The following is a 24,424-nucleotide window of genomic DNA, read 5'->3' as shown; positions in this document are numbered from 1 at the left end:
GGGACAACCCTTTGGAATATCTTTGGAATGTGGGAGGGAATGGAGCATCCCGGAGAAAACCTACACGGTCACTGGGAGAAAGTACAAACTCCCTTCAGACAGCACCCGTAGTCAGGATCAAACCCGGGTCTCTGGTGCTGTAAAGCAGCAACTACCGCTGTGCCACTGTATTGCCCTTTATGGCCAAATTAATATTCTAACATTTTTAACAATTTTGAACTTGAAGGGTACCATTTGGTGCCGGATATGTGGCGACTTGTGTACTGGCTCGGTGTAATCTATTATCTTATATTCTTGTACTTGAGTATGATTTTGCCTATGTATAGTAAGATTTTTACTGAACTGTATGCAAAAAAGGAATTGCATGTGATAAAAAAGTACCACTGAACCATTGAAAATAAAGCACGTCTATCCACAGTTCCATCCACCCAATTTCATTTGGTCAGCATCTGAAAAAAAGTAACTGGTTGTGTTCCACATTCCCACATTCCCAGGACATTTAGAATCAAATTATGAATCTGTGAAGAGGTTCAAGAGTCAAGTGTGTTTAATTGTCAGATATACTGAGAATGGAACAATTAAATTCTTACTTGCAGCATCATAACAGGCCTGTAAACACAATACACATAGGTGCCATAATACAAAAAAAATCTATAAACTAATATCCTTGTTACTTCCATTTAAATGTTGCAAGGTCTCCCACTTCCTACACACTAAGGGCAATTTACAGAGCTCAACATTGGGGGAAACCGGAGCACTTGGAGGAAGCTCACGTAATCACAGACAACATGTAGACTCGCCACAGACAGCACCGTGGCCAGGATCGTACCTGGGTCTCTGGTGCTCTATAAGTTGTGCCACTGACCTGCCCTGGTAGAATTTGCATGTCATCTTATGTCTTGTTTGCAAGAATTCAATGTAGCCAAATTAGAGTGGTACAGCATGGAAACAGGCCCTTCGGCCCAACTTGCCCACACCGGCCAACATATCCCAACTACACTAGTCCCACCTGCCTGCGTTTGGTCCCTATCCCTTCAAACCTGTCCTATCCATGCACCTGTTTAACTGTTTCTTAAATGTTGGGAAAGTCCCAGCCTCACCTACCACCTCTGGCAGCTTGTTCCATACACCCACCACCCTTTGTGTGAAAAAGTTACCCCTCAGATTCCAATTGAATCTTTTCCCCTTCACCTTAAACCTACGTCCTGTGGTCCTCGATTCACTACTCTGGACAAGCGACTCTGTGCATCTACCCGATCTATTCCTCTCATGATTTTAATTGGTGACTGGCATATTCACATTGAAATTTATTTAAAAACCAATCATAAAGGGTTTTTTTCAACAAACCACTTCTATTTTACTTCGGAGTCACGTGAGTGACTACGTGAAGAACCCCGCCAGGACGCATGCGTGTTATATCGCGACACGCATTGCGAAACAGTCAGGCGGGGTGGAATGACGTTCCCCCGCAGTGGCAGTTTTAAAAGCCGGAACCTGCAGGTAAGAGATACTATAGAATAGAATAGAATAGTTTCTTTATTGTCATTGTAACATGAACCATGTACAACGAAATTAAAAAATGTCAGCCAGTCAGTGCACCATTCAAACATTTCTAAAAGCTAACGATACATACAAGATAAAATATTAAAAGATAAACAACTAAAATAAATATCATGAAAATAGTACGCATAAACACCCAACCCTCCATCCTTCTGTCGATTTCACAGTGTACCACAGTCCCTTAGTATGTATCGCCCCTGCGTTCCTTGGCGGCTACATTTAGTGCTTTTATAGCAGTGGGGTAAAAACTGTTTTTAAGTCTGTTTGTCCTTGTCCTTGTAGATCTGTACCGTCTGCCTGACGGCAACAGTTCAAACAGGGAGTGTCCGGGGTGGGAAATGTCCTTTATAATACTCTGGGATTTTTTGATGCAGCGGGAACTGTGTAAGTCCTCCAAGGTAAGGAGAGGGCAGCCGACAATCCTCTGGGCATTGTCAATGGCCCTCTGGAGCGCTTTCCTCTGAGCCGCTGTGCAGCTGGTGTACCATACGCATACACAGTATGTTAGTATGCTCTCAATGGAGCACCGATAAAAGGACAGCAGCAATCTCTGAGTGATGTTATTCTTCCTGAGCACCCTCAGGAAGTGCAGTCTCTGCTGGACCTTTTTCAGCAGCGCAGTGGTGTTCACGCTCCACGTCAGGTCCTCCTCAATATGGATTCCCAGGAAGCGGAAATCCGCCACCCTCTCCACACAGTCCCCTCTGATAATCAATGGTACCATGTCCGTTTTATTCTTCCTAAAGTCTATTATTATTTCCTTTGTCTTTAAGGTGTTGAGGAGCAGGTTATTTTCTTCACACCACACTGTCAGCTGCTCCGCCTCATCCCGGTAGGCGTACTCGTCCCCCCCGGAGATGAGTCCCACCACCGTAGTGTCATCCGCAAATTTGACAATGGTGTTGCTGTGGTGGGCGGGGGTGCAGTCATGTGTGTAGATGGTGTAGAGCAGGGGGCTCAGCACGCAGCCCTGTGGAGAGCCGGTACTGAGGCTGAGGGCCGTGGATGTATGATGGCCCACTCTGACTCTCTGGCTGCGACCCGACAGGAAGCTATTTGTCCACATGCAGGTGGAGTGTGGAAGTCCCATACTGATTTACTATGCTGTCTTTTGTGTTGTTCCCATACTGATTTACAGGTGGGGAGTCAATGGACAAGTCGAAGAAAACAACAAGGGCTGCGACAAAGCTGGCGGGGGAGGACCGCGGAGTTGCGGGTAGCCAGCGGCACATGAATCACCCGTAATGGGAACAGCTGTGCCCGACTTCGCCTCCGCACCAGCCAGATCCACTCCGCGGCCGGGCGGTAAGGCAAAACAAAAGACCAACAAAGTCGTTGACTCAGATGAGTCCGACTTATAGCAGCCGCGAGCCGCCAGCGACTGTGAGCGCTGGAGCCGGATGGAGCGATGTGTGGAGCATTTGCTCCAACGTGACAGGCTCCGGGAGATGGAGTCTGGTCACTGTGGGCACTATGTTAAACCCACAGCAGTACCTCTTGTAGGGCTGCACAGTGCATCTCCCTCGTCAGAGGGGAGCACTGGGGGTCAGTTCTGGGCTGATCCTGAAGAGGGGTTTGCAGAAGAGAAATCAAGTGTGCAAGGGGTGCTGGAACATGAAAATCTACTGGACATGGTGTTCAACTTCATACAGCCAGACCAGACTGGCCAAAACCTGGAAGAAAAACTAGCTGCCAGTATAGATTATATGGCCTTTAACCAGCTACAGGAACAGGCTGTATTGGACACCACGGCAAAACACTTGGCACCGGGTAACTGTATATCCCTGAATGTTCCTGTTGTAAATAATTGCATATGGAAACATATCGGAGCTGGAGTTAGAGACATGGATGTCAAACTCCAAAAGGTACTAAAGCTCCGAACAGCGGGAATAACAGCTTTCGCCCGCACAGTAGATGAGAAGGACATGTCGCAGGACCAACAGGATGCACTGGCACTGCTTTGCAACATACAATATGAAATAAACAGCATCAGGAAGAGTGTCATCCGACCTGCTCTAAACCCAAAATTCGCAGGTCTGTGCAAAACCTGGAAACGTGAAACCACCAATTTTACTATTTAGAGGTAACCTATCAAAGCAAGTCAAGGAGCTCGATGAGGAGGCAAAAACCCTGGGGCTATTAAAGAGACTTCATCAAAAACCTACAACTGCCATAAACAGCACCCTTACGCACCCACCAGTAGAACAAGACTGACTGGTGAAAGCTCGAAGGTCCGGTACACCGAACATGAGTTTTTTAGGCCATGGCCCAGGCCGGCCTTCTTGGAAGATACGCAAACTTCCAACATCAACCCAACCACAAACCCAGACATCAACGAAGGATTTACAAAAAGAAGTAAACCTGCCACTGGTAACTATGGAGGTAGGTGGGTCTGGTTCCCTACAAATTGCAGGGAGCATGGAGGTTGGGGGGAGATTACACTTCTTTCTGGATGCATGGAGCATGTTAACTACCGACACTTATATTTTAAGCAGTATCCAGGGATATACCATAGAATTTATACACAAATACAGCCCTCCAGTTCAGCATGTACCGAACCGAATGTTCGTACTTTCAGGTAAAGAAAAATCATCAGCGCATGCTGAACTGGAGCGGCTTTACGCAAAAGGGGTAATTGAAAAATCCCAACACGAACCGCTAGAATTCGTGTCCAATATCTTTACCAAAAACAAAAAAGATGGTGGTTGTCGCATCATCATAGATTTGACCAAATTGAATACATTTGTACAATATATTCATTTTTAAATGGAAACCTTTGTTACTGCTGAACAATTGATTTCCAAAGGTTACTTCATGGCTAGCATCGATTTAAAAGATGCTTACTATTCAGTGCCTATTGAGGTGACCACAGATGTTACCTAAAATTCAACTGGATGGGACAGCTCTGACAATATAGAGCGCTGCCAAGTGAGTTAACATCAACCTCCAGGCTGTTCACAAAAATTTTGAAACCAGCCCTAGCGTTTCTACAGAAACGAAAACACATGGTCATAGCATATCTAGATGACATACTTATTGTGGGCAAAACTTTGGAATTGGCCAAACAAACCATAACAGCCACAAAACAGTTATTTGAAAAACTGGGGTATATTATCCATCTAAATTAACGCCTTCCACTACTGGAATGGTGGCTGCTTTTCCAGCCACACGATTCAGACCTTTACATTACCAAAATTTACAGAGAGATAATGTTTAGTGCAAGATAAAGTCCAGGAAAGTCCGATTAAAGATAGTCCGCATCTCCAATGGCGTAGATGGTAGGTCAGGACTACTCCAGTTCCAGATGACTGGAATTTTTAATGTGACAAGTTTTTTTACTTGTGCCCTATCTTTGTATGTTATTGTAATATTCAGCACTAAATTAATTCAAATTAACCCACAGCAACCTATGGGATGAAAAATTTCCTGATTCTCATCATTGAATGAACATTCTAAATGCCAGGTAGTTTATTTTCTTCCTAATGGCAGGAACAGGAGCAGTATTTTCCCCAGAGTAAAAGCCTTCTTTCCAACATTTTCACCAGAGACATAGTCTACATATTATTAAACACAGGAAAATGAAAAATTTGACTAGTTTTAGCTTTTAGTTTTATGAGATACAGAGCGTAAACAGGCCCTTTGGCCCACCAAGTCCGAGCAGACACATCGTACAATCACACTATCCTACACACCAGGGACAATTTACAATTCTTACTGAAGCCAATTAACCTTTAAACCTGCATGTCTTTGGAGTGTGGGAGGGAACCGGACCGCCCGGATAAAACCCACGTTGTCACGGGGAGAATGTACAAACTCCACACAGTCAGCACCCATTCTCAGGATCGAAACCCGGTCTCTGGCGCTGTGAAGCAGCAACTCTACTGCTGTGCAACTGTGCCACTCCTACCTTAAAATTATTTTCTGCATTACTAATCCAGACTGCTTCAGCGAAGTTTGACATCAATTAGCAAAAGTAACAACTTAAAAAGAGCTAATGGTATGGTGTCTAGTCAGTCTGAAGCCCAAAGATTCTGTTCTTCCCCCCACCAAGTACCTTCTGGGACAGGGCATCAAAAATTCCCCAGAATAACTTTCTCGACAAGTGAAGTTCTTCCTCAGAGGCAGCTCCAAAACTCCCCCAACCTCCCGGGAGGCAGTAATATTTCCAACATCTTTCATAATGAATGGTCAGTAACTGAAAGAGAAAAGTGACAGATAGTTACAGAGCAGAGAGTAATTTATTTTAAATTTACATAACTTATACTGTATCTAACCTACCAATATATACATTACATGAAATTGCGTATCCCCAGAGAATAGTTTAAAATCTCATTGTAAACCTGCAGAATTCATAGATGCGGACTTGGTGGTTCATCTGGCTGATGCATTTGTAACTAGGATAATGAAATTGGACACAATTTGCCACAGTAACTCAACAGGTCAGGAAGCATCTCTAGATATGCTGTCTGCCTGACTCGGTTACTCCTGCACTCAGTGCATTTTCTTGGCATCTGCAGTTCCTTGTGTCTTCATAATGAGGTTAGAGATTGACCATTCAGGAAAGAGAGAGGAAGAAATTTCACTACCCAGGAGGCGAAAGCAGCTCAGATGCAGAAATTTCTCAGGATAGAGATCAAGTTAATATTAAGTGAATCTAGGGACGTAGGCTAGTCCAGGAGAGTGATACCATGGAAAAGATCAGCCTTGATCCTAATGAATGGTGGAGCAGACACAAGGTCTACTCCGAGACACAAGAGTCAAATGGCTTATTCCCGGTTTCATAGTATTTCCTATTTTTATACAAGAAGGCCAGCCATAAATCAGTGTCCAAACCTCTCTCAAGTATAGCACTCTGAGGTATGTACAAGAGTGCAAATGAACTTGTGGTAAGGTGAGCAGGATTTATTTTAATACTTTATTGTATTAATAATGAAAAAAGAATAAAATTATTCTAAAGATATGTCTGTATCTTTCCAAGACTGGGAGCAAATGGAATTAGAGTAGATGGCCAAAAGGGCTGGCATACACATGATGGGCCAAAGGGCCTGTTTCTATACTGCAAGACTCTCTAACCTTGTGACTCTATCTCGCACTGAGCAAAGCATTCCTTGCATTTATACAACATACTTAGCAACCTCAGGAATCAATGAGGTACATTTGAATGGTAATCTCCGACACCTTGCAACTCTATAAAAAGGTAAAATCCACAGGCCCATGAGGTGTAAAATTAATTAATTGTTCCTTCAGAGAGTCAGCACAGGCCCAAAGGACTGAATAAGCTAATACGTTGTCAGACATGTATCACTGTCAGTGGCGCATAGAATTGTGCTTCCAACATTTATAAAGCTCTGTGTTCTGCTCCACAGCTATCACATTAACTATTTGGTTAACTCACCCCTTGACAGCACTGCACATTCAAAAAACATCCACTGCATCACTAAATAACCCCAAGGCAAGTTATGTAGAAACAAAGAATTGCAGATGCTGGCTTACAATAGACAATAGACAATAGGTGCAGGAGTAGGCCATTCGGCCATTTGAGCCAGCACCGCCATTCTATGTGATCACGGCTGATCATCCCCAATCAGTACCCCGTTCCTGCCTTCTCCCCATATCCCCTGACTCCGCTATCTTTAAGAGCCCTATCTAATTCTCTCTTGAAAGTATCCAGAGAACCGGCCACCACCACCCTCTGAGGCAGAGAATTCCACAGATGCACAATAAAAGACACAAAGTGCTGGGGTAACTCAGTGGTTCAGGCAGCATCTCTGGAGAAAATGGATAGATGAGGTTTTGGGGCGGGACCCTTCTACTGTTTCTAACCCACCAGACATCATTAGCGTATCCCAGGAGAATAGTTTCAAATCTCATGTAACATACAGAATTCATAGATACAGACTTGGTCTCCAGGGACGCTGCCTGACCCGCTGAGTTCCTCCAGCCAGGTACGTTTTTTGTAATTCCAGCATTTAGCAAGGGACTAAAGAACCCTTGCCCAGAGTAGGGGGGGGGGGGGGGGGGGGGGGGGGGGGGGGGGGGGGGGGGGGAGATTTAATAGGAACCTGTGGGGTAAATTGATCAAAGAATGGGTGGCGGGTGTATGGAACGAGCTGTTGGAGGAGGTTTTTGAGGCAGGTACTATCGCAACGTTTAAGAAATATTTAGCCTAGGGAGATAGGCAAGTGTAGATGGGACATGTTGGTTGGTGTGGATGTTAGGTCAAAGGGCCCGTTTCCATGCTGTATGACTCTATGACTATAATATCTAATGTTTAAAGTTAGCCACTTTACTGGCTCATAGTTCATGACCACTCTTTCAGTAATCAATAGTTTTCCTCCTTTAATAAGCAACTGGGCAATTGATTTCATTTTTTCCTTATCATATTTTTTAGAATTTTCACCTCCTATTTGATTATAGCAAAGACAGACCATCTGAGCTTCTCAAGAAAGGTCCCAAGCCGAGATGTCTCTTATCCAGTTTCTCCAGAGATGCTGCCTGACCCACTGAGTTACTTCAGCATTTTGTGTCTATTATCCATATTAATTCCCTTCATTTGCTCCTACTTACCATTTTTTTTCGCTGCAATTCTCCTTCAATTTGTAAATTGAAAGACTCAGAATAAGAAATACTGCTTGAAATTGTTGAGCATGAACCCACTTGGTTTTAGAAGGCCAATTAAGTCCAAATGAAGCACAAACTTACTTTGAGAGGCATCTTTGCATGTTCATTCAGCAGAGGAACATCAAACACCAATCTTCTCAGCAGGTGCTGCATCATAGATGGCCGCAATTGTCTATGTGGAAAGGGAATTTCGAACGGTGAGCTACAGTTGCGACTCCTTATTCCTCTTACCAAAACATCAAGGCTTTGACAATCCAAATATAAATTTATCAAAGGTCTATACATCGTGAGACTTGTTCTCCAAACAATAAGCAGGAATATCAGTCACCTGATTTAAAATCAAAATTAATGACTCGCAAAAACACAAAGTAATGCAATAAATTACGCTCTGCCACACATAGCAGAAACCAAATGTCTTTGTGATTGATTGAAAGATAGAGCATTGAAGTAGACCCTTCGGCCCACAGATTCCATGCTAACCACTGAGAACCCATTCACATTAATTCTCTGTTTTCACACTTTCGCACCCACTTCCTACACACCTAAGGGTAATTTACAGAGGCCAATTAACCTACAAACTCACTCGTCTTTGGGATGGGGAGGAAACCGGAGCACCCAATGGAAACCCATGCAGTCACAGATAGAACATGCTAACTCCACACAGACAGCAACCAAGATCAGGGTCAAACCCAGGTGCCTCGCGCTGTGAGGCAGCAGCTCTACAACCTCTACCTTGTTCTTTATTAGCAATGTTGGGGTTAGTTGCCAGTGCTAAACTCATGGAGCAATGCCTGTACATCTAAAGTTCTGCTCAAGACGGCACGGTGCCGCAGCGGTAGAGTTTCTGCCTTACAGTGACAGAGGCATGGGCTCGGTCCTGACTACGGTACTGTCTGTACGGAGTTTGTGCGTTCTCCCCGTGGCCTGTGAGGTTTTCTCCAGGAAGCTCAGGTTTCCTCCCACTCTCCAAAGACGTATATGTTTGTAGGCTACTTGGTTTGGTATAAATGTAAATTGTCCGGAGTGAGTGTAGGATAGTGTTAGTGTGCGGGGATCGCTGGTCGGCGTGGACTCGGTGGGCTGAAGGGCCTGTTTCTATCTTGTATCTCTAAACTATACTAAAGTGAAACAAATGGAAAAGGAAATCAGAGTATAATGTGTATTTAGTTCATAAATTCATGTTCTAAAAGCAGAGAGAGGCTATTCGGCCCATCAAGTCTACTCCACCATTCAATCATATCTTTCCCTCTCAACCCAATCCTGGCTTCGTTCAATAACCCCATATTTAGCAAGAGCGGTCAATGATAATTTTTTAACTTACCCACAAATTGCAAGTAAGCATTCCTCAATGGCATCCCTCTGGGCCTTGGTGAGGGAGCATCCCTTAGACAACCTGTAGACAGTGTGCAGCAAGGAATCGATAAGGGAAGCGTGATGTTCAGTGCCGGCAAAGAGTGGGGCACACTTGGTTAACAGTGGCAAAACCGCAGTGCATAGGTATCGATTCAATGCCAACGCCATATCTGTGGCACTCAAGGCGACCTGAAGATTAAGAAGAGACCAGGCATGTTTATCGCACCTGTATTTAATCTACCCTGTGATGGCAATGTTGTGTGCTCTTCCAATGATGTGTTCGAGAATTCCTATCTAAAAGCAACTGTAAAAAGCCACATTTTGTTCCAGTTGCTACGTGCAGCGGCAGGCAGTAGATTGGACTGTACGGTGAATTTTTGTAACTGTGTTGCCGCCAAATCATGGTGATACTTGTGTACTGCCTAGGTGAGGACTGTTAAATGATTTTACTGGGTTATACACAAAACAAAGCATTTCACTGTTGCTAAGTACATGTGACATGACAATAACATTGAATCATTGAGTGATGCTCTTCATTGTTCACCTAAAATCTGCTAGCAGCAGTCATGTAATGATTAATATCTAATTCCAGTATGAGCTCTTCAAAATGTTTGCACCAGTCACAATCCCACTTAAAAAAAACTAATTTTATAACTAATCCATCACATGTTCTGTTCAAGTGAATATATTATTAATGTTTTATCTGCTCATTATTTGGAAGAAAATGCTGATGGTAAATATCAAAATTGATGAAAATGTGTAGCAATATAAAAACTGTAGACATTCACATGACACTTCACCCAACTCTTTGTGGCAGCAACAACAATGAATTTACTTTTGTATCTACTTGCTTATGTCAAACACATCTTGGTTTCTTTCACCTGCTCTTCTTTGAAAGTTATACCAAAGATAGACACAAAGTGCTGGAGTAATTCAGTAGGTCAGGCAGCATCTGTGGAGAAAAACATTAGATGACGTTTCGAGTTGGGAGCCTTCTTCTGAAAAAAAGTCCCGACCCAAAACATCAGCTATCCTTTTTCTCCAGAAATGCTGCCTGACCCGCTGAGTTACCTCAGCATTTTGTGTCTATCTTTGGTTTCTTTCAGGCTCATTTTCACTGCAAACAGCTGAAATCCTGGAACACTGCTATACCTGAATCGTGTTGACAGAAATATAAAAGCAACATGATGCCCATTAGGCCTTGGAGGTTTGGTTTGGTTTTGTTTAGAGATACTGTGTGGAAACAGGCTCTTCGGCCCGCTGTGTCCACGCCAACCACCGATCCCCACACAGTAACCGTATCGTACTCAATAGGGACAATTTACAGAAGCCAATTAACCTACAAAACTGTACGTCTTTAGAATGTAGGAGCAAACCGAGGCACCCGGAAAAAACTCAGAGTACAAACTCTGCACAGACAACACGAGTAGTCAGGATCGAACCCAGGTCTCTGGCGCTATAGGACAGCAACTCTACCACTGTGACACCGTGCCAACCTTATCTACTCACCGTGTCCAGTGAGGCAGCGGCTCGGAGATCTGGCAAGAAGCCAACCTCCAGCAAATGCAAGAGGAATTCTTGCTCTTCTATCCCATACACCCGCTCAAGGAACAAAACCATGGCTGCCTTGTGATCAGGGCAGAAGCCCGCTGACATGTCTGGCTCCACAACGGTCCCGTCTGAAAGAAATTAAGTATCAAGAGTGTTTAATTGGCACCCTTCCTAGACAGGACAATGAAATTCTTACTTGCAGCAGCACAACAGAATATGTAAACATAGTACTCTGTAAACAATGTAATAAATAAGAAAAAAATGTTCCGTATGTATTTTCTGAACAAACTATAATAGTGCCAAAAGACAAAACCAATGCCCCAAAGTCTATGCAGTTCGGAGCATATTTGGAGGTTGTAGTGTTTAATAGCCTGATGACAGTAGGGAACCTGGACCTGAACCTGGACGTTACAGTTTTTCAGGCAGCTCTATTAAATAATAATATTTACCAATTATTTCCAGATAATCCCCAAATTTTCTTCACGTTCATTTTGTTTTGTTTTCCTTCATCAATGCCGAAACATCACACTGAGCAAAACACCCCTTGCCATTTCTACAACACACATCGCAATGTCGGGGACCAGTGAAGTACATTTGAAAGACAGACACAAATTGCTGGAGTAACTCAGCAGGTCAGGCAGCATCTCTGGAGAAAAAGGATGGGTGACGTTTCAGGTCAGGCCCTTCTTCAGAGTCTTAAAAAGGGTTCTGACCAGAAACATCAACTATTCTTTTTCTCCTGAGATGCTGCCTGACCCGCTGAGTTACTCCAGCATTTTGTGTCTATCGTCAGAATAAACCAGCATCTGCAGCTCCTTCCTACCCATTTAGGTTAATCCTATTTCCCACCAATCAGTACATTACAACATTTTAAGTGTTCATCCAGGTTGGGCAAGCCAACAGCTCATCCTAACAACCTTAAGCATCCAACAGCTTGGCATTCCCTCTGTGGTGCAATGAACCTGGATTTCTACAGCCAAATTCTTGGAGTTAATGAGGGTGTTCTTGGAGACAGATTTCATAGGGATCTGAGGGGCCATTTTTGATTCAGAGAGGGCTGTGGATATATGGAATGAGATGCCAGAGGAGGGACTTGAGGCAGGTACTATAACAAAGAATAAAATGACGCACCTTTAGAAAGGCGATGAGGGGGAATTTCTTTAGTTGGAGGGTGGTATATCTGTGGAATTCATTGTCATGTCATTTGGCACTTTTAAGGCGGAGATTGACAGATTCTTGATTGGTACGGGTGTCAAATTTCATTTCGTCGTGTTGAAGTACACGTTTTTAATCAAATCCTTCTCCCCCCCCCCCCCCCCACCCCCAAGTATTTCAAAAAGAAACTGGCTTCTCCATTTACATGCCAGCTTCCAACACACTTCGAAACAAAGTTGCAAGACAGGAACACTCTGAACCTGGACGTTACAGTTTTTCAGGCAGCTCTATTAAATAATAATATTTACCAATTATTTCCAGATAATCCCCAAATTTTCTTCACGTACTTTGTTCATTTTGTTTTCCTTCATCAATGCCGAAACATCACACTGAGCAAAACACCCCTTGCTATTTCTACAACACACATCGCAATGTCGGGGACCAGTGAAGTACATTTGAAAGACAGACACAAATTGCTGGAGTAACTCAGCAGGTCAGGCAGCATCTCTGGCAGACAGGGAAGGTGCCATTGGATTTTTTTTTTTAATCCACTGCTGAGGGAGGCAGGGCAATGCTGGAATCTTACTTTTGGGAACGGCTTCAGTTCCATTGGAGGAGACGGGTGCATGGTGGAATATTGGGTTGGGGGATCACACCATCGGGGAAGAGACCCAACGGGTCTGCACTTGGTCTAGTTATATATATATCTTTGTGTTACTGTGTTAATGGGCCTGTGCTACCGCGGGTAGCAAGAATTTCATTGTTCTGTTCAAGATTCAAGATTCAATTTATTTGTCATTTGGACCCCTTGAGGTCCAAACGAAATGCCGTTTCTGCAGCCATACATTACAAACAAATAGACCCAAGACACAACATAATTTACATAAACATCCATCACGTCGCTGTGATGGAAGGCCAAAAAAACTTCTCTCTCCACTGCACTCTCCCCCCCTGATGTCAGAGTCAAAGTCAAAGCCCCCGGCTGGCGATGGTGATTGTCCCGCGGCCATTAAAGCCACGCTGGGTGGTGCGAGGTCGCACATCGGGTCTTTGTGTTAGAGCCCCAGGCGTGCGCTCGCAGAGTCCCGCGGCCATTCCAAGCCGCGCGGGGCGGTGATGTCAGGCCCCGCTCCAGGAGCTCTTTAACCCCGCAACTCGGGCGGGAGAAGTCGCCGTTGCAGGAGCCCTGAAAAGCGGTCTCCCTCCAGGGACTCGCGGGCTCCCGGTGCCACCGTCCGCCAGACCCGCAGTTGCAGCCTCCGAATTTCCGGAGGTCGGGCCGCAGCAGCGCTCCACCATCGCTCCACCCGCTCCGGACTCGGCCAGCTCCGCGACGGTGAGGTGAGTAGTCGGCACCAGAGTCCCCGGTCTTCTCCTGTTGGAGGCCGCTCCTCGTTGCAGCCCCACCGCCAACAGAGACCCGACAGAAAAGGTCAATCCACGCCCAATCCAGACGCTCAATCTCCGAGATATTTTCCATTTCGGTAGAGATTTCGCTTTTCTTTCTAAGTATCCGCTCCTCATTTCATTTCGTCATGTTGAAGTACAACGTTTTTAACCAAATCCTTCTCAAATCCCCCCCCCCCCCCCCCCCCACCCCCAAGTATTTCAAAAAGAAACTGGCTTCTTCATTTACATGTTTACATGCCAGCTTCCAAATTGCAAGACAGAAACATTCTGAACTTTTCACTGCTGCAGCAGGCAGGGAAGGTGCCATTGGATTTTTTTTAAAGAGGCAGGGCAGTGCTGGAATTTACTTTTGGGAACGGCTTCAGTTCCATTGGAGGAGACGGCTGCATGGTGGAATATTGGGTTGGGGGATCACACCATTGGGGGAGCAAACCCAACCGGTCTGCACTTGGTCTAGTATATCTATAAAACTCTGGGGCCATCCGACCGACTGCCGTCCGGCGCCCTTCCTGCCTTTCAATTCGTGCCCGATACTCGCAGATGTCCAATCGGAATGGCCGATGCTCTCAGATGTCCAATCGGAAAGGATCCATTTGCATGTACGGCTGCCGGCTGCATTTCTTCCTTTGATTCACTGCCACGCCCAATCCAGACGCTCAATCTCAGAGATCTTTTCCATTTCGGTAGAGATTTCGCTTTTCTTTCTAAGTATCTGCTCCTCATTACATTTTGTCGTGTTGAAGTGCACGTTTTTAATCAAATCCTCCTTCTCCCCCCCCCCCCCCCCCCCCCCCCCCCCCCCCCCCCCCCCCCCCCCCCCCACCCTAAGTATTTTCAAAATTAACTGGCTTCTCCATTTACATGTCAGCTTCCAACACACTTCGAAACAAAGTTGCAAGACAGGAACACTCTGAACTTTTCACTGCTGCAGCAGGCAGGGGAGGTGCTATTGGATTTTTTTTTTAAATCCACTGCTGAGGGAGGCAGGGCAGTGCTGGAATCTTACTTTTGAGAACGGTTTCAGTTCCATTGGAGGAGACGGATGCATGGTGGAATATTGGGTTGGGGGATCACACCATTGGGGGAGCAGACCCAATGGGTCTGCACTTGGTCTAGTTTATACTAGTTGTGTTTAGTTTAGTTTATTGTCATGTGTACCGAGGTACAGTGAAAAGCATTTTTGTTGTGTGCTAGCCAGTCAGCAGAAGGTCTATACATAATTACAATCGAGCCGTCCACAGATACAGGATAAAGGGAATAACATATAGTGCAAGATAGAGGAGATTTTACTTCGGAGTCACGTGGGCCAGCGGCAGTGGCCAGCGGCACTTGAATCACCTATAATGGGATCACCTGCGCACCGGCCAGATCCACTCCGCAGCCGGGCGGTAAGGCAAAACAAAAAACTAACAAAGTCGTGGACTCAGATGAGTACGACTTTGAGCAGCCGTGGGCGGCCAGCGACCGTGAGCGCTGGAGCCGGATGGAGCGGTCTGTGGAGCATTTGCTCCAACGTGACAGGCTCCGGGAGATGGAGTCGAGTCACTGTGGGCTCTATGTAAAACCCACAGCAGCACCTCTTGTAGGGCTGCACAGTGCTTCTCTCTCATCAGAGGATAGCACTGGGGGGTCAGTACTGGGCTGATCCTGAAGAGGGGTTTGCAGAAGAGAAATCAAGTGTGCAGGAGGTGCAGGAATGTGAAAATCTACTGGACATGGTGTCTAACTTCATACAGCCAGACCAGACTGGCCAAAACCTGGAGCAAAAACTAGCTGCCAGTATAGATTATATGTCCTTTAACCAGCTACAAGAACAGGCTGTATTGGACACCACGTCAAGGCACCTGGCTCCGGGTAACTGTATATACCTGTATGATCCTGTAGTAAATACTTGTATATGGAAACATATTGGAATAGGAGTTAGAGGCATGGATATCAAACTCCAAAAGGTATTAAAACTCCTAACAGCAGGGATAACAGCATTCACCCGCACAGTAGATGAGAAGGGCATGTCCCAGGACCAACAGGATGCACTGGCACTGCCCTGCAACACTCAGTATGAGATAAACAGCATCAGGAAGAGTGCCATCCGACCTACTTTAAACCCAAAATTCGCGGGTCTGTGCAAACCTGGAAACATAAAACCACCAATACTACTATTTGGAGGTAACCTATCAAAGCAAGTCAAGGAGCTCGATGAGGAGGCAAAAACCCTGGGACTTCATCAAAAACCCACTACGGCCATAGACAGCACCCTTACGCACCCACCAGTAGAACAAGACTGACTGGTGAAAGCTCAAAGGTCCGGTACACCGAACATGAGTCTTTTTTAGGCCATGGCCCAGGCCGGCCTTCTTGGAAAATACGCAAACTTCCAACATCAACCAAACCACAAACCCAGACATCAACGAAGGATTTACAAAAAGAAGTAAACCTGCCACTGGTAACTATGGAGGTAGGTGGGTCTGGTTCCCTACAAATTGCAGGGAGCATGGAGGTTGGGGGGAGATTACACTCCTTTCTGGATGCATGGAGTATGTTAACTACCGATACTTATATTTTAAGCAGTATCCAGGGATATCCCATAGAATTTATACACGTACAGCCCTCCAGTTCAACATGTACCGAACTGAATGTTCGTACTTCCCGGTAAAGAAAAATCAGAAGCGCAGGCTGAACTGGAGCGGCTTTACGCAAAAGGGGTAATTGAAAAATCCCAACACGAACCGCTAGAATTCGTGTCCAATATCTTTACCAAAAACAAAAAAGATGGTGGTTGTCGCATCATCATAGTATCTGACCAAATTGAATACATTTGTACAATATATTCATTTTAAAATGAAAACCTTTGTTACTGCAAAACAATTGATTTCCAAAGGTTACTTCATGGCTAGCATCGATTTAAAAGATGCTTACTATTCAGTGCCTATATGAGGTGACCACAGATGTTACTTAAAATTCAACTGGATGGGACAGCTCTGACAGTATAGAGCGCTGCCAAATGGGTTAACATCAGCCCCCAGGCTGTTCACTAAAATTTTGAAACCAGCCCTAACGTTTCTACGGAAACAAAAACACATGGTCATGGCATATCTAGATGACATACTAATTGTGGGTAAAACTTTGGAATTGGCCAAACAAACTGTAACAGCCACAAAACAGTTATTTGAAAAACTGGGGTTTATTATCCATCCAGTAAAATCTAAATTGACGCCTTCCACTACTATGGACTATTTGGGGTTCGCCATTGACTCAGTTCACATGTCGGTGACTTTGCCAAAGGGAAAGGCTATATACTTAATAGAGGCTTGCAATCACCTCATTGACATCAGTAACCGTCCATCAGATTGGTAGCAAAAGTAATTGGCAAAATGGTGGCTGCTTTTCCAGCCACACAATTTGGACCTTTACATTACCAAAATTTACAGAGAGCAAAAATACAAGCACTCAAAATCAATGCTGGTCATTTTGACAGACTAATGAAGCTACCAATCAAAGCTATAATGGAACTAAAATGCTGGATAGATAACATTTGGCTTTGTTTCAATCCAATCATTATCAGCAACCCTTCTATGGTGCTACAAACTGATGCCAGTGCACTTGGTTGGGGTGCCACCAATTCCATCTCCAGCTGTGGAGGTAGATGGACTGCTCAGGAGGCATCATTATTACTAACACTGGGCATAAACTACCTGGAAATGTTGGGTGCATTCTATGGCCTAAAGTCATATTGTACTAGGTTATATCACCAGCATGTTAGACTACAGATTGACAATACCACCGTGGTAGCATATATCAACCACATGGGTGGAAACAAATCAACATCATGTGACAATCTGGCTAATACAATTTGGCAGTGGTGTATCCAGAGAGATATTTGGATATCAGCTACTTACCTACCAGGTAAACTAAATTTAGTGGCAGACACCAGGTCAAGCATATTTAATGAAAACACCGAATGGATGTTGAATAAAAAAAGTATTTGCTGATATTACAGCACGATATGGAACACCAGATATCAATCTATTCACATCCAGGCTTAATCACCAGTTATCAAACTATGTTTCGTGGGAACCAGACCCTGGGGCAGCGACGACAGATGCATTTTCGCTGCATTGGGGGAAATTGTTTATTTATGCATTCCCTCCTTTCTGCCTCATCAGTCGGGTATTAAGGAAAATACAGCAAGACTCTGCGTCTGGTATTTTGGTAGTACCCGATTGGCCTACTCAACCATGGTTCCCAGTGATACTGAACATGGTATTAGAACCATGTATCACCATCCCGAATAGACCAGACTTATTGGTTCATCCCGTAACTAGGGATAGCCACCCATGCCATAACTATTTGAATTTATTAATTTGTAGAGTGTAAAAATACTACTACTACAGCTGGGACTGACCGACCAAACAGTGAACATGATTTCGGCGGGCCACAGACAGTCCACCAAAAAACAGTATATGGTCTATATCAGGAAGTGGGAGATGTATTGTCACAAACACAGCATCACCTACAGAGATATGAACATCCCGTCTGTTCTGGAATACCTGGCAGGCCTCCATTATGATGAGGGGCTCAGTTATAGTGCCATCAACTGCGCCAGAAGTGCCCTACCAACTTATCTATGGCAAGGAACAGAGCGTCACTCTGTTGGGACTCACCCCCTGGTAACAAAGCTTATGAGGGGAATCTTTCATACCAATCCCCCAAGAACCAGGTACTCTCAAATATGGGATGTGAGTATTGTCCTGAAGATGCTAAGGAATTGGTCTCCAGCAACAGCTCTGTCCCTACATAGACTGACATTAAAAACAGTCATGCTAATGGCATTGGTCACGGCACAAAGGGTACAGTCATTACATAAATTAAGACTGGACAACATGACTTCTTCATCTGAAAATATTACGTTTCATATTTATGAATTGGTAAAGCAGAACAGACAGGGATCAGCAGGCCTCAATATCGAATTTAGGTCTTACCCAACAGATGATCGTCTCTGTATAGTAAGACATTTGTCGTTATACATGGAGAACACAAAAATTATCAGAGGCAATGAGAAGGCTCTTTTAGTCAGTCATAAGCAACCACACAAAAGAGTGACGGTCCAGACCATCTCAAGATGGCTGAAACAGGTTCTAATACAGGCTGGGGTGGATACTAATATTTTTTAATCTTATTCCACCAGGGCTGCAGCTACAGTTGGATGTACCAATGGACCAAATCCTCAAGGCAACAGGATGGTCAGGGGAAAAACCATTCCAATTATTTTATCATAAACCAGTCATTAAACCTGGAACATTTGCAGAAACAATTTTAAGTTCTGTAATTACAGGTGCACAACCTTTTATCCGGTGTTCCAGAAACCGAAAAGCTCCGAAAACCGGCCATTTTTTCCAGATGTCGTCTGCGCACCAAAGCTCGCGTTTGGCGCCAAACTTGACCCAAAACGACCCACGGTCAACCCAGGTCTGTACTACTGTAGCGGCTGCCTCCTCCCTGGAGACCGGGAGACGCTTAAACATCTGTAAATCATTGCTTAAATGTTAGTCAGTTAGTTTGGAGGGCTTTTATGTGAAGGGGGGTGAAGGGGTAAACTTTAATTCTTAGTCCCCTACCTGGTCGGAGAGGCGGGGAGCGGTCAATGCCTTATCGGGTTGCCGTGCAGTAAGCTCCGCAGCGCTGTGGCCGTTGGGGCGGCGGGCGGCGCCAGTTGTAGCTCCGACCCCGGCAACTCTACCCCTGGCTGCGAGGCGCTCCAAATCCAGCGCGGCCCGCGGCCGGACGCCCCAGCTCCGCAAATGTCGGGAGTCGGCAGCGTCGCAGCGCTGGGAAATCAGCGGGGAGCGGGCAATGCCTTACCGGGTCGCCGTGCGGCAAGCTCCGGAGCGCTGTGGCCGCCGACACACAACATCGCGGAGCGTCGCTGGATTTGGAGCCGCGCAGCCAGGGGTAGAGTTGCTGGGGTCGGAGCTCCAACCGGCGCCGCCCGCGGCCGGACGGAGCCCCCAGCTCCGCGGCTCCAAATCCAGCGACGCTCCGCGATGTTGTGTGTCGGCGGCCACAGTGCTCCGGAGCTTGCCGCACGGCGACCCGGTAAGGCATTGCCCGCTCCCTGCTGGTATCCCAGCGCTGCGATGCCGCCGACTCCCGACATTCTCGGAGCTGGGACGTCCGGCCGCGGGCGGCGCTGGATTTGGAGCGCCTCGCAGCCAGGGGTAGAGTTGCCGGGGTCGGAGCTCCAACCGGCGCCGCCCGCGGCCGGACGGAGCCCCCAGCTCCGCGAGGTTGGGAGTCGCCGACCAGGTAGGGGACTAAGAATTAAAGTTTCCCCCTTCACCCCGACTCCACCACCACCACATAAAATCCCTCCAAACTAACTGACTAACATTTATGCAATGAGTCTCCCGGTCACCTGGGAGGAGGCAGCAGCTCCAGACTTTTCAAGCCGCCCGCGCTACCTACCTAATCTACGCTAAAAATCTTCCATTCTGAAATCCGAAAATGTCCGAAATCCGACAAGTGTCTGGTCCCAAGGCTATCGGATAAAAGGTTGTGCACCTGTATATTTACCCCATAAATAGGGGCTATAATTTTGTGTTAACAAATTTCATGGATTTCAATGTCGGATTCATGTCTAAATTATGTTGACACAATTCCTCCTGCAGTCATTAAGGCAGATGTGATGCATGGACTTGTTTCCACGGCATGAAATCACAGAGCTTTGAAATCTTCACGTAGTCACTCACGTGACTCCGAAGTAAAATAGTAAGATTAAACAAGAACTTGCCAGTTCCAAGTTTGATCGTTATTTTATGAGGAGTACGTTGAGGGAATACGTGCCCTCCGCTTCCACCCATGATCATATACTCAACTGGTATTTCTTCTCTAATCTTACTATGTTTAAGTCATTACAGTTATCTGTGATTTCACACCACTGCTTTGAGGAATGACACGCATGCGTCCTGGCGGGGTTCTTCATATATTCCCTCAACGTACTCCTCATAAAATAACGATCAAACTTCGAACTGGCAAGTTCTCGTTTAATCTTACTATTAAGAAGGGCATGGTCAAAGTAAGAAATGTTGTGAATGAAGTAGAGGTTTTGAAGAGTAGAACGATTGTAATGAATGATATAAGATTCGCTTCTGGGACCAGCACGCAGAGATGCCTGATGACTTGGGTGCCATCTTACTTTTTGCCAAGTGTTGACTGTCAGTCAGAATAACTTGATCTGTTCCCTCTCATTAGTAGACTGGAACAAATCATACAACGAATGTTTCAAGCAGTGAAATATCTGAGCTGAATTAGTACTTTGTAAATTATCAGGGACCATTTTCACCAGTTTTTTGTTCAAGAAAAGATTCCTTTTGTTCGAGAAAAGAAACTTTCTCATCCACTCCCTCAGCCTCTTATTCTTCAGTAAAGTCCCAATTGCCTCAAACATAGCTTCTATTTCATGAATTGCAATCTGCTAAAGACATAACAATGCATTCAAGTCTACAGATATAATCACTTAATATGCTTTCAAGGTGCATCTAACTCACCCTTGGCAACTGTTGGCATCTGGAAGGGAATGCTGATAACTCCTTCCAGGTCTTCCAGAGGGATCAAGGACCGGAGAATGGATTTAATCCGTATTGCCTCACCTTTACCTGCATTTATGAGCTATTGCAATTAAAAAAAAGGAAATGAAAGGTGAGATACTTGAATCTGGGAAACTACATGCAAATGGTGTACCGTGATTACCAATGCGCGTTAGTGATGGTGATTTTCCTAGTTGTGTGGTGATTGGTAACCCTACCATTCCGAAAATCCTTCCTCCCTGCCTCAACTACAGGAAGGCAATATGATATCACGCTAATTCTAAGTTATCCCACTTTCTCATCCACTCTCTTAGCCTATGGGGCAATTTGCAGAGGCCAATTAAACTACAAACCCGCGCATCTTTGGAATGTCGGAGGAAACCTGATCACCTGAAGAAAACCCCAGCAGATTGTACAAACGCTATACAGATAGCACGCAGTGTCTCGGAGGGGCCAAAGGGCCTGTTTCTGTGCCGTATCTCTAAATTAAACTAAACTACTGGGGTAGGCAAGAATGCAGAACTGACCTTACAATGAGCTTACAATGATGTTTCTCAGCCTCAAGAGGCCAAGAACTTTTCACCTAATCCTAACTCCAATGTTTGCCCAATAAACCCAAGGTAACCTCACTTGTATCCGAGTGGCTCCAAGGAGCAAGGGCTGTGAGCTACTCATCAAATATTGTCCAATACTTAATAAACTCGTACTTCTGACTGCTGCTCATCATGCAAGAACTGTACCATTTGTAGGTTGCCAAAGATTGAATGATTTCAATAGAACTCTGATTTACCAAATGCAAATATATTGTTCATATATTTTTCCAAGGAGATACTGCAGAACTGAGAGTGCACAAGAGAATGCACCCGGACTCTTCTATTTACCTGTGTTGCATTGTTGGGTGATTCATGCCAGTCCATATTCAGTTCTGAGGAAATTACTATATTCAATCTCACTATAAAGAAAATTAACTATATGGAATCTCTCTGCAAAGCAACTCAGTTTGTGAGAAGTTATTAATAGAAATAAGGTTTGGAAATTGGTAACATTCAGACCATTGATGCAGTTTTTCCTGAAGTTAACTTGCTACTTACATGGATCTCTGGTGCACATCGACCCAATAAATCAATTAAAGCAGAGTAGAAGGTCATAATAGCATTCCCCATATGAATGGTATCATCCTCTTCTTCAATATCCCTGTTAAACAAAGGTATGAGACAATGTAGAAACAAGCAACTGCAGATGCTGGTTTACAAAAAATACACAGCCTTTCTGGATCAGATATGAAATGTTGACTGTTCCAATTTCCACTGATACTGCCAGACCTGCTGTATGTTTTCCAACATATTTCTGATGCTTTCAGCTGTTTATGAATCATGACCCATAATAATGATACAAATAAATAAATGTGAGACTGAAAGCTTTAGTACTGTTTCTTTTAGTTTAGGTGGTGGAAAAAAACATTTATAAGCGTGACAAGGCCACATCACCTATGAGTAGCATAAGTTCAAAAGACATAGGGGCAAAACTAGGCCATTCGGCCCATAAAATCTGCTCCACCATTCAATCATGGCTGATCTATTTTTCCCTCTCAACCCCATTCTCTTGCCTTCTCCCTGTAACCTTTGACACCCTTACTAATAGAGAACCTATTATATTCTGCTTTAAAAATCCCCAATGACATTCTCCACCACCATCAGTGGCAATGAATTCCACAGATTCACTGCCCTTTGACTAAAGAAATTCCTCCTCACCTACTTTTTTTAAAGATACATCCTTTTATTCTAGGATGTGCACTCTGGTCCCAGACTCTACCACTAGTGGAAACATCCTCTCCACATCCACTCTATTTATGCCTTTCACTATTCAGTAGGTTTCAATGAGATCCCCGTCATCCTCCTGAAATCCTCCTCAACACAAAGGGTGGTGAGTGTATGGAACGAGCCGCTAGAGGAGGTAGTTGAGGCAGGTATGATCACAACGTTTAAAAAACATTTAGACAGGTACATGGATAGGACAGGTTTTGTGGGATATGGGCCAAATGCAAGCAGGTGGGACTAGGGTAGATGGGACATGTTGGTCGGTGTGTGCAAGTTGGGCCAAAGGGCCTATTTCCACGCTGTATGGCTCTATAATTCCATTCTAAATGGAAACCATTTGTTGAACTCACAGACTTTTACTACATTCATCAGTCGGTGATAGTCCATCTCTAGCTGGGTCTTCAGAGATCTTAATGGCTTCCTCCATGGCAGATAAAAGACCATCTCCACCTTCTCCACGCAAGGCTGGACCAAAGCACTCCGGACGACGAATTAACAATCTTACAACCTCATTGGCATTTTCTTCCACACTCTCGCCTGCAAACAGTGGAAACAATACATTACAAATCAAAATTAATTTCAAAACCAACATTAGGCACAGTGGTGCAGCGGTAGAACTGCTGCCTTACAGCACCAGACATTGTGGTCTCAGGGGCCTTTTCCTTGCTGTACCTTTCTATGTTACACAATGAGCAATCAGCTGATGTCTGTAATATTTAAAAAGAAAATCTAGATTTAACAATATATCTAGTTAATGAATGTCTTTCAGAGTAAGCAACTCTGGGCAGCATAGTGGCACAGTGGTAGAGTTGCTGCCTAACAGTATCAGAGACCCAGGTTTGATCCTGACCACTGGTACTGTCGGTACAGAATTTGAATGTTCTCTCCATGACCCATGTGGGGTGCTCCAGATTCCTTCCATATTCTAAGGACGAGCAGGTTTACAGGTTAATTGGCTTCTGTAAATTGCCCTTAGTGTGTAAGACGGAACTAATGTACGGGTGATTACTGATCAGCGTGGACCCGGTGGGCCGAAGGGCCTGTTTCCATGCTGTATCTCTAAAACTAAGGTACAGTTGCAACACAACATGAACAACCAGGGAAAAATCAAATGAGTTTGTTAAACAGGTGAATATTAAAAATGTGCAAATTGGAAATTAAATGAAACACAAATTAAATCCTGTAATTATAGGAAACCATAGTTATCGATAATTTATTTAAGGATATAACTGAATTTATAATAAAAAAATTTACAGATGTAAATTAATTTAGCATAATAGAATGATACAGAATTGTATTGAATATTATCGATGCTTTTCATTTTAAAGCACAAAAATGCATGTAATTTCAAAGCTAACATAGGTAAGGTATTAC

At 44.6% G+C, this 24,424-nt stretch overlaps 1 protein-coding gene across 1 annotated transcript in view; it reads right to left on the bottom strand.

Moving 5' to 3' along the window:
* The window catches only part of ryr2a (ryanodine receptor 2a (cardiac)), a 426,354-nt gene that overhangs the window by 124,102 nt on the left and 277,828 nt on the right, over nt 1-24,424 (bottom strand). The window contains exons 45-51 of the mRNA XM_055640013.1: nt 23,401-23,587; nt 22,325-22,427; nt 21,195-21,315; nt 11,044-11,213; nt 9,503-9,723; nt 8,263-8,353; nt 5,615-5,755 (exon numbers count right to left, since the gene is read on the bottom strand). Coding sequence (XP_055495988.1) covers nt 5,615-5,755; nt 8,263-8,353; nt 9,503-9,723; nt 11,044-11,213; nt 21,195-21,315; nt 22,325-22,427; nt 23,401-23,587 — 1,034 coding nt within the window. The remainder of the gene's footprint in view (nt 1-5,614; nt 5,756-8,262; nt 8,354-9,502; nt 9,724-11,043; nt 11,214-21,194; nt 21,316-22,324; nt 22,428-23,400; nt 23,588-24,424) is intronic.

This window comes from Leucoraja erinacea, chromosome 8 (assembly GCF_028641065.1).
Source record: "Leucoraja erinacea ecotype New England chromosome 8, Leri_hhj_1, whole genome shotgun sequence".
Classification (NCBI taxonomy): Eukaryota; Metazoa; Chordata; class Chondrichthyes; order Rajiformes; family Rajidae; genus Leucoraja; species Leucoraja erinaceus.
The sequence above is the reverse complement of the archived record's forward strand: the minus strand, read 5'-3'. Positions and strand labels throughout refer to the sequence as shown.